Source organism: Pempheris klunzingeri, chromosome 11 (genome assembly GCF_042242105.1).
Source record: "Pempheris klunzingeri isolate RE-2024b chromosome 11, fPemKlu1.hap1, whole genome shotgun sequence".
In the NCBI taxonomy this organism is placed as follows: domain Eukaryota; kingdom Metazoa; phylum Chordata; class Actinopteri; order Acropomatiformes; family Pempheridae; genus Pempheris; species Pempheris klunzingeri.
The window spans coordinates 24,885,001-24,894,907 of record NC_092022.1 but is presented as its reverse complement, the minus strand read 5'-3'; the positions used below and the strand labels follow the sequence as shown (position 1 = coordinate 24,894,907).

Genomic DNA, 9,907 nt, shown 5'->3' with positions numbered 1-9,907 from the left:
GGAGCTGAATCATACAACATGTATGTTGTGATCACGAGCTGTTTCACAACTTTTAATCCACACATGGTCATTTATTCCAGTCTGGTCAACAGTCTTTTAACTAGCTGGTCAAACAGGTGTGTGGTAGTTGTGTCTGCACATAACTTGTGTACAAGTAACCACTTGTTGGATAGTTTTTCAAGCAGAAAAGTACAGGCCCTGTTTAATTTATACAGTGATATCTGGAATTCAGACAGATTCATATGAAAATATAAACATGAGTAAAGCATTGTTATCACACTAAATAAGGAAATGTTTCTACACGTCATGTGCAGCACATGAAGAAATTGTTCTGTCTGCTTGGGGTCCACTAAAGCTCAGGCAGCTCCTAGGAACAAAGTGTTGTTAAACTCCAATAACAGAAATTAATTAGCGTTGTTTGGGGATTTAGGAGGGTTAGCGCTGTGCAAGAAGTTCATCTTACTGAGCTGCTCCTGTGTTTCAGGACTGTGAACAGAAAAACAACACAGAGCAACAATACTCCAACTCACTAAAGGAGGGCGCTCAAGTAAAGGCCATTTGAAACTCCTCAGTGTAATTTTAATCATTTTTTATACATACTTTATATATTTATATTTTTACTTTGTGTTTGAAGTTTATTCTTATTCTTTTGGAGCTGTGTGTAACAAAAAGTATTTTCCCCCTGGGGATTATTAAAGGAATTCTGACTCTGATTCTGAAGATGAATAGTCAACCACCAAGTGTGTCTCGCTGCTCATTACTCGTGTAGAATCAGGTTTGGTCCGGAGCCAGCAGGTCACCGGTCATAAGGACTGCAGTGCAGAGGACTGAGGGCTGGCTGTGACCGTCACAGTGGTCCTGCTGCCTCCTGTTGGCATGAACACAAAGACACAACTTCTCTCACGCACACTAGACCTCCGTGATAAATTTCAGCCTCCTGATCACAGCTAATAAAAATAGCAGAAAATCTAAAGGTCAATACAAAGAGGTGTGTCCCATTTGTCCACTTCACTGATTTTGGCAGTGAGTTGGAACCACTGCTTCACATCACATGGAGGCGGTGAAAAAAAATTAATTGTGTGTAAAAATATTTATTAAAACCAGAAAAAACTGTCTGTACAGTGATCATTTAACAGAAGCTTTTTCTATTTTATGTAAAATCTATGAAATCAGTGACCTGTCATTTTTTAATCATAATTCTGACTAATATCAAACAGGCTTTATTACTTTATCAGGTACTTAAGTTACACACAACTAAATCCCTCAACTTTAAGTCCTGGAAAACAAGACTGACTTTTACAGGTTTTCCACTACCTTGATCACAAATGCTGGGTTAAGATCCAACAGTGGTTTGTGCATTGACAAGTTGATCCCTTCATGTTACCAGAATTAGGTGGATTTTATCAAATGTGACTCTTGACTTCTCACAGGTGATATTCATTCACCGCAGTCACTTCAGAGCTGGCAGCCTGAGTAAAGATTTAGGTGCATCAAAAGTAAAGAATGTCAACATTCATGCAGTCTTCACACACACACACACACACTCCTTTTCCAGTTAAGTTTGTCATTTTTGTCCACCAGTATTAGAGCTGCACCTTAAAGTGAAAGCCCAAATTTCATTGTATCCTGTGAACAATAACAATTAAGACATTCTATTCTAGTTTTTAAAAATCTGACCCCAGTGCATGTTTGGTGTGATGTGATAGACTTCTCCCGTGGTTGGTTAGTGGACACAAACCTTTTCTGATAACACCTTCAATTCAAAATCTCACACCTGACAAATGCTTCTTGAATCTCACTACTGAAGTGGGGGGGTTTAAAGACAGAGAGTATGTTGAGCCAGTTTGTTATGACCAAGTCAACATTGCCTGTACCACAGACCAAGTTGCATAATGTAAAGATTTTTTCATGTGGGGGAAAAATAAACACAGCCATTACCACGATCACTTTTGTAATCAAAGCCAAGTTTATTGGTCGTCTGTTCAGGGAGGCTGCAGCAGCTCTAGACGGCATGCAGGGCCTTCCAGCGGGCCAGAGGGCCTCTGCTGGGGATGTACTTCACCCCACAGCCGTCTGAAATCAGACGCTTCTCTGCCATCATGTCGTCAAAGTCACAGGCATTGAACTTGGTGAAGCCATACTTCTTGGAAATATGGATCTGAAAGTGAAGACAGTGACAAAAAGTCAATTCAGGTTCAAGAGAATACAAAAAGAACAGAACATGTTAGCCAACATTTTGTCTCAGTGGTCCCTTAAAGCACTCAGCACCTCCCAGCTGAGGACATACACAACCAAAGAGTCACTGTCTGCAGCCTTTGCACACCAGATCAGCACTACAGCAGAACTGGTCGGCTTAATAAACTGCAGAGCTGTGCGATGACAGCATTTGACTGTCGACCCCCCGAGCCGTGCTCTTACCTTCTGGCGTCCAGGGAACTTGAACTTGGCTCTGCGCAGCGCCTCGACCACGTGCTCCTTGTTCTGGGCCTTGGTGCGGACAGACATGATCACCTGACCGATGTGCACGCGGGCCACGGTGCCCTGGGGTTTACCAAAAGCACCACGCATTCCAGTCTGGAGCCTGCGGACCAGAAGATGGACACGAGTGAATACCAACAGACATGCAAGAGGACGGCCAAATCATGTGGATCTGGATGTACAAGCAATTGTCTAAATCCCTCCTGGAAAAATGGGCACAGAGAGAACAGTTATTTAAACTATATAAATAAGAAAATTAATTCTAAATCACATTTTTACAGTCCTCCAGCCCCTTCATGATGATCAATCTGACCACCTACACACACACACTCACCTATCAGCTCCAGCACAGGACAACATTTTGTTGATGCGGATGACGTGGAAGGGATGCAGACGCATGCGGATGTGGAAACCATCCTTACCACAGGTCTTCACCATGTACTTGTTAGCACAGATGCGGGCGGCCTCCAGAGCTACAGAGAGGGTGAGGGAGGGGTGAAACAGGATTAAACAGACATTAGTGGTTAACAGGAACAACTCCAGCACTAAAGGATAAGTTGCTTTTCATTTGTGCACTTCCTTTGCTTTTGTATTTTCAGGTTTTTTTTAAAAATAAAACCACTAAAACAAGTCGAAGGTTTTCCCTTCGCCGCCCCCCCACCCCAGCATGCCTCTCCCAGCACCTACAGATTTATCCACAAAAGGTTTCAGGTCACTTGCACATCCATGTTTCTGATGACGGCTCCCTCACTCCTCACCTTCTGAAGACAGCTGCTCGTACTCATCAGAGACCATGTGACCACACAGGGGGAACTCATCTACCTTGGCCTTCTTCCTGCCCAAGTCAAAGATCCTGATTTTGGGATCTACGAACGACGGAAGAAAAGAAATTCACGGGAGAGAAGAGAAGATTAGCCACTGAAGAATTTTCCTTGATGAAATAGAAAACACTGATTATAAAAACAGTCTGATAACTTTCATTCAATTGATGCACAACATTACTATCTTGTCTCAGTGGTCCCTTAAAGCACTCAGCACCTCCCAGCTGAGGACATACACAACCAAAGAGTCACTGTCTGCAGCCTTTGCACACCAGATCAGCACTACAGCAGAACTGGTCGGCTTAATAAACTGCAGGAGACTATTCAGAAGACAAAGACTCGCCCTACACTCAACGTATCTGTCAAAGAGTCAAGACTTTGGAAGCTTACTACTAATTCAGTAACTGTGCTGCTAAACTAGCTTCTTGCATTTAAGACAACAGCGATGAGTAAAGTGTGTAAATGGCTTACCAGGCACACCCCTGCAGAAGCGGGACTTGGGGTAGGGCTTGTTTTTGCAGTAGCGGTAGCTGAGGGAGACACACAGTGTTAAATGTGACCATTTTACTGTTGCTGTAATACTTCTGGATGGAAAATGACAAACATCCGTTCATATTGTGAACAAATCCCACGAAACAACCAGAACGACCACAGTGGCCTGAACTATTGAGGCTTTTTGACCACAGGACAGTTTAGGTGGGATTTAGTCTAAACTATGTATAGTCTGTGTTCATGACAGTTAAAGAGCCCAGTGAGGCTCACTGACTACAGACCTGTGGCACAGAGGAAGACGATATCAGGCTTTCAAATAAACATTAGTCTTTTATGTTTGGCCCTTCATGAGATTTGCTAAAGAACATAAATATAGAACACTGACAGCCTTATTCTCATGCTGCTAATGGACCTTTCTGCCGACGTCACAGTGCAGTAACTTTTCTTTAATATGAGGGAAACTGCAGCTGACAGTTTCTCAGAGGTCTCTGGGACCTAAAGAGATCACAGGAGGGATTTCAGACACCTGCTATTATTACAAATAACACTTTCTGGGGTTTAAGGGAACTGATCGCTGGCTTGTCACCGTCAAACACTTTGAGGTCTGTCAGCTGACGTAGTAACAGTGAGATTCACATCCATGTTGTCAAGCTGTGCAAAACCAATTTATAACATTACAGTTAGAACTGAGTGTCTGTCTGGATTATACAGTACTGTGCATCATCTATGTATTGTCTAGTCTTACTAAGAAGTGTGTATAAACACCTCTGACATGATCAGTAGCAGCTTTCTAGTGTCTCCATTGTTTTCGCCTTCATTTACATCTATAATGTCACTATTTGTGCACAGACAGGCCAACCCTCCAGAGGGTCCTCCTCCCATGTCCCCAAGCCTCCACATCCAGAAAGCACACACCTGTCTGGTACTGACTCAAACACTTAAGTACCCTTGTCCTCACAGTAGCTACCTAACCCGGGCCTGGCATGGCACAGATCTGTGAATGGAGTTTCACGCGTGTTTACATGGCTAGCTTAAAAAGGTTGTGCTAGCTGCTAGCTCCATGCTAGCTCCATAGCATGCTAGCTGCTAGCTCCGAGCCCCTTATCCCGGGCTAGCGTCTCAAATCAGCGGCGACACAGTCTGTATGAAGACCAGCATTAACTGCAGCACACACACCGTCTCCACACGGGACAGTGGTTTAACAGTTCACTACAACAAGACGACCAAGAGTCCGCAGGCCCGCCGGCATGCCAGCACGGTGCACATGGTGCGAGCCGGAGCAGCTGCCATTTTCCCCCGACAGGCCGGGACAAGAAGCGGTGTGAAAACAACTTACCAGCGGGCTGGTCGGCGGCCCATGGTTGCGATCTGTAAATTGACAGATAAAATGTGTTATTTAGTTTAATCTGGGCTTCAGTATCTGAACGAGAACTTTGAATGTGCCTATTTTCTGAGGAGCCGAAGAAGACGAGCTCCCACCACGCACTCACCTAATGGAGGAAAGGAAGTTGACGCGACTTCCGCTTCGTCATAAGGAGAGGGCCGTCTGGGGGAAATTTAATAATAATCATTAACACGTTATTATCACTCCAGCATGCGTTTATTGTGATATGAAAGGCTCAATATGGTGCGTTTATTTAAATGTGCTGTGTAGAAAAATCTATTTAATGGCAGGATGACAAGCATTCAAGGGAATGCTGGGAAATGGAGTTTTAGACGACGGCAGCAGGGCGACATCTACCTGTGGATGTATGACTACAACCAACTATATGTTAAAGATAAACCTTTTTATTGATCCCTCAGTGGGGAAAGTTTGCCGTTACTGCAGCTCAAGGGGACAGAAATAGTTAAAGAAATAGAAAATTAAATAAAATATAATATATACAGAAAAAACCTGATATACACAAAGAAATATTATGTACACAGAATACAATAATTACTAAGAAACAACAACAGGGTGGAAACATTATATGGATTATTGCACAGTTGTCCATGATTGTATAGTAATAATAATAAAGTGCATTAGGTGGTGGTGGTGGTGCTTGTGGTTGGTGCAGCAGGATGATATAACGCAGCATTATACAGTCTGACTGCAGTGGGAATGAAGGACCTGCTCCTTCTTACACTGAGGGTGTATCAGTCTGTCACTGAAGGAGCTGCTGAAGGCCCCCACAGTCTGATCCAGAGGGTGGGAGGTGTTGTCCATGATGATCCTCCTCTCTCCCACCACCTCTATGGAGTCCAGGGGGCGGCCACAGACGGAGCTGGCTCTCTTTATCAGTCTGTTGAGCCTGTTATTGTCCCGCTCAGAACACCCCCCTCCCCAACACACCACTGCATAAAAGACCACAGATGCCACCACGGTCTCGTAGACAATACAATCCATCCATCCAGCTACCCCACCCACCGCTCGGACGTTTGCTGGAGCCATTGTTTAGACTGGACGGAAAAGGGGGTGTGAAATATTACTGTAGGCCTCTTTCATCACTTTGGCCGAACTCCTTACATCAACAGCATTTATGTCCTACTGTGAAATGTTACATGTCTTCAGTGAAAAGGCCTATTAGCAGAGGTAGAATGGCCCTTTTCTCCACCTCCTTTTCATGGCCGACCAAAGCCCTGGTGTCATTAAGACCATTAATGATGGCTATTATTAATTATTATTATTATTATTATTATTATTAATAATAATATTACAGGTGGTTTCTCCAAATTCAACACACACTCTTCATGGGAGAATCACGGCCAAAAAGCCAAACCTCAGACGTGGAAACATGGCCAAGCAACTCAACTATGTACAAAAACATAGGAACTGTGGTGCAGAAAAATGGCAGATGGATGGATGAGTCAAAATTTGATATGTTTGGTTGTAGCAGAAGGCAGTTTGTTCACTGAAGGGCTGGAGAGCTGAACAATAATGAGTGTCTGCAGGCAACAGTGGTGGTGGAGGTTCCTTATAAGTTTGGGGCTGCATTTCTGTAAATGGAGTTGAGGATTTGGTCAGAGTTAATGGTGTCCTCAGTGCTGAGAAATCCAGGCAGATACTGATCCATCATACAACACCATCAGGGAGGCGTCTGATTGGCCCCAAATTTATTCTGCAGCAGAACAACGACCCCAAACATACAGCCAGTGTCATCAGGAACTATCTTCAGCGTAAAGAAGAACAAGGAGTCCTGGAGGTGATCACATGAAGAGACAAAAGGATCTGAGGAAGCTGACATCCACAGAAGATCTGAGGTTGGTTCTCCAAGATGTTTGGAACCACTTACCTGCTGAGTTCCTTCAAAACCTGGAAGAACTGATGCTGCTTTGAAGGCAAAGGGTGCTCACACCAGATAGTGACTTGATTTAGATTTTTCTTCTGTTTACTCACTTTGAGTTTTGTAAAATGAATGAAAATAAAACATTTTGTATTTTTGAAAGCATTCTTACTTTACAGCATTTCTTCACACCTGCCTAAAACATTTGCACAGTACTTTATATAATGATATATTTAAGTATATAATATTTGGAGTATATGTAGTGTACACACACAAATAATACAATACTATAAAGTGTATATATAGTCATACTATATATAGATGATGCACAGTACTGTATAATCCAGACAGACACTCAGTTCTAACTGTAATGTTATAATTGGTTTTGCACAGCTTGACAACATGGATGTGAGCTGTGAGCTGCCTGAATCTCACTGTTACTACGTCAGCTGACAGACCTGAAAGCGTTTGACGGTGACAAGCCAGTGATCAGTTCCCTTAAACCCCAGAAAGGGTTATTTGTAATAATAGCAGGTGTCTGAAATCCCTCCTGTGATCTCTTTAGGTCCCAGAGACCTCTGAGAAACTGTCAGCTCTAGTTTCCCTCATATTAAAGAAAAGTTACTGCACTGTGATGTTGGCAGAAAGGTCCATTAGCAGCATGAGAATGGAGAACATTCCAGAGCATTATTGATGCTGAAGCATGAGGCTGTGTTTTGTATTTATGTTCTTTAGCAAATCCACATGAGGAGGTGGTCTTTCATGGCCAGTATGGGCAGTAGGAATGTATTTGTATGAATGCATTTGACTATTGTTCATAGACAATGTGTGGACCAGCTCCTTGTCACATCCACTGACCAAGTATGTGACATGATATATAGTATGTCACAACAAGGTGTGAAAGGTCGGGACTGGCCCTCATCCACATCCTTTGCCAGATTCTCACTGCACTCTACAAAATGGCCATTGGCAGGCGCTATTGTACCATGTATGTGTGTGTGTGTGTGTGTGTGTGTGTGTGTGTGTGTACATATATATACTGTGTGTGTGTATATGTATATATATATATATATATATATATATATATACCTCACTGAGCATAACAAGGTTTGTTAAACATCCAGAGGCCTCTGAGGATTTGTGAGTATTTATACTGTCTTGTCAGTGTGGACGTCATGTTCAGTGTGCTCACACCTCTTTGTATTTACTTTGTGCAAGAAGCTGCTGTTTCGGCTTTCACACTTTCACTTGTCAGGCTTCAGGCATAGACTGCTGGAAATGGACTTGCATTAATAAAATCCACCAATTGAGAACTAACATCCTTTTGCAAACAGTCCATTCACCCCAGCACTGATTAGGAAGTGGCAATACATACATACACTACCGCTCCTTGGTGAATGACTCAAACAAAAAAACAAAGAAGCAAAAAAGAAAACCTTTGAACCCTGATTGAGATCCGTGCACAGGCTCATGTGAAGGTCAGCCATCACCTCCTTATCTTGTCTACTCCTGCTCCTGTGTCTGAACCTCCTGCAGACTTTGCTGTGTCCGAGCTAAACTTCACTGAAGGCAGGGATGACACAATGGAAAAAGGAGCAAGGACCAAAAATGGTCCTACAGTATGTGACCAATGACACACACACACACACACACACACACACACACACACACACACACAGAGGGAACAGAAGATTCTCAGATGAGACCTTAAAGTAGGAGTAAATTTACACCCATTTAGATCTAGGTTGAAAAATTATGTCAGGTTTTTTTTACTAATATACACATGGATCACTTTTGTTTGATCTCTACAAAAAACTAAATATGTGAAAAATGCAAAACTAGTCTTTTTATTCACAACTCAAAAGGTCAGTGGCATAACCCTCACAGCCAATGTGTGTCCTGTGAAAAAGTAATTTGGAGAAAGACACCAAACCTGTAAAATGCCGTCTTATTCATTACAGGCTGAGCGTCCACTAAATGTTGAATACATGTGGAGGGCTGAGAAGAACAAACACTTCATGAATGCAAAAGTCCTGTTGGTTAAAACAGTGACATCTGTGTGGTTTCCTCTCTCGCATGCTGCTCTCATTATACATTATCAACGCTGAATTGTTCATACTGCCATCCACACCCTCTCTCTCTCTCTCTCTCTCTCTCTCTCTCTCTCTCTGTCACACACACACACACACACACACACACACACCAAACTACCACTGGCCAGTGTGACTGATGTATGAGGGTGTGGTGGCAAACACCCTGTGTGTTACTTTGAAAACGGAACTGTGTTTGGGAGGTGCGTGGTGTCTGTGTGAGTGTGCTTTAGCAGGACGTGTGTGTGTGTGAGTGTGTGTGTGTGTGTGTGTGTGTGTGCAGTCAGAGAGTAACCAAGGTCACATGTGAGGGTCGAGGTCAGTTCAAAATCACATTAGCTATCTCCTTCCTTTCTGAGGAATAGATAGCGAGCGACGGAGAATAAACAAGTGCACCAAGTCTGCAGGCCTGCATGAAACAGAGCGAAAGGGTCTGCATGGAGAGATGGGTGCGGTTCTAATTGTGTCCAGTAAGTTATCAGTGTTTTTTTTTTAATAAATCACTATATAACTAGTCAAACTATTGTAGTGCTCACGATGTACTACATAGTAAACTCCACCCATCCACTATCAACTATCATGAACTATCATGAAAAGGGCCAAAGCAACACTGAATGCATCCTACTAACAAGCACTGCGTGTGCATCCAAAGCCACAGAGCTCCGTTGTCACAAGGACACGGTGCATGTGTACGTATGTGAGCGACTGGATGTTGAATTTAAAGGCGATTTGTTCTCTTACATAAAGCAGGAGAATCAAATCA

At 43.1% G+C, this 9,907-nt stretch overlaps 1 protein-coding gene and 2 non-coding genes across 3 annotated transcripts; all 3 read right to left on the bottom strand.

Moving 5' to 3' along the window:
- Positions 1-1,943: 1,943 nt before the first annotated feature.
- On the bottom strand, positions 1,944-5,263 carry rpl10 (ribosomal protein L10). Its single transcript, XM_070840158.1, has 6 exons — positions 5,128-5,263; positions 3,771-3,829; positions 3,237-3,344; positions 2,813-2,951; positions 2,419-2,581; positions 1,944-2,158 (listed from the first exon to the last, which is right to left on the bottom strand). Exons 1-6 carry the CDS (start codon positions 5,148-5,150, stop codon positions 2,003-2,005), a joined length of 648 nt encoding a protein of 215 aa, XP_070696259.1. The 5' UTR covers positions 5,151-5,263; the 3' UTR covers positions 1,944-2,002.
- On the bottom strand, positions 2,235-2,367 carry LOC139210393 (small nucleolar RNA SNORA70). Its single transcript, XR_011585251.1, has one exon. It is a non-coding gene; the product is annotated as a small nucleolar RNA SNORA70 (small nucleolar RNA).
- LOC139210394 (small nucleolar RNA SNORA70) lies at positions 3,483-3,615 on the bottom strand. Its single transcript, XR_011585252.1, has one exon. It is a non-coding gene; the product is annotated as a small nucleolar RNA SNORA70 (small nucleolar RNA).
- Positions 5,264-9,907: the final 4,644 nt, after the last annotated feature.

Coding starts and splice junctions, on each gene's coding strand:
- rpl10 (XM_070840158.1), bottom strand. CDS start 5,150: ATGGGCCGCCGACCAGCCCGCTG. Junction 2,952..3,236: donor CGAGCAGCTGTCTTCAGAAG/GTGAGGAGTGAG, acceptor CCCTCTCTGTAG/CTCTGGAGGCCGCCCGCATC. Junction 2,582..2,812: donor TCCTGTGCTGGAGCTGATAG/GTGAGTGTGTGT, acceptor TCTGGTCCGCAG/GCTCCAGACTGGAATGCGTG.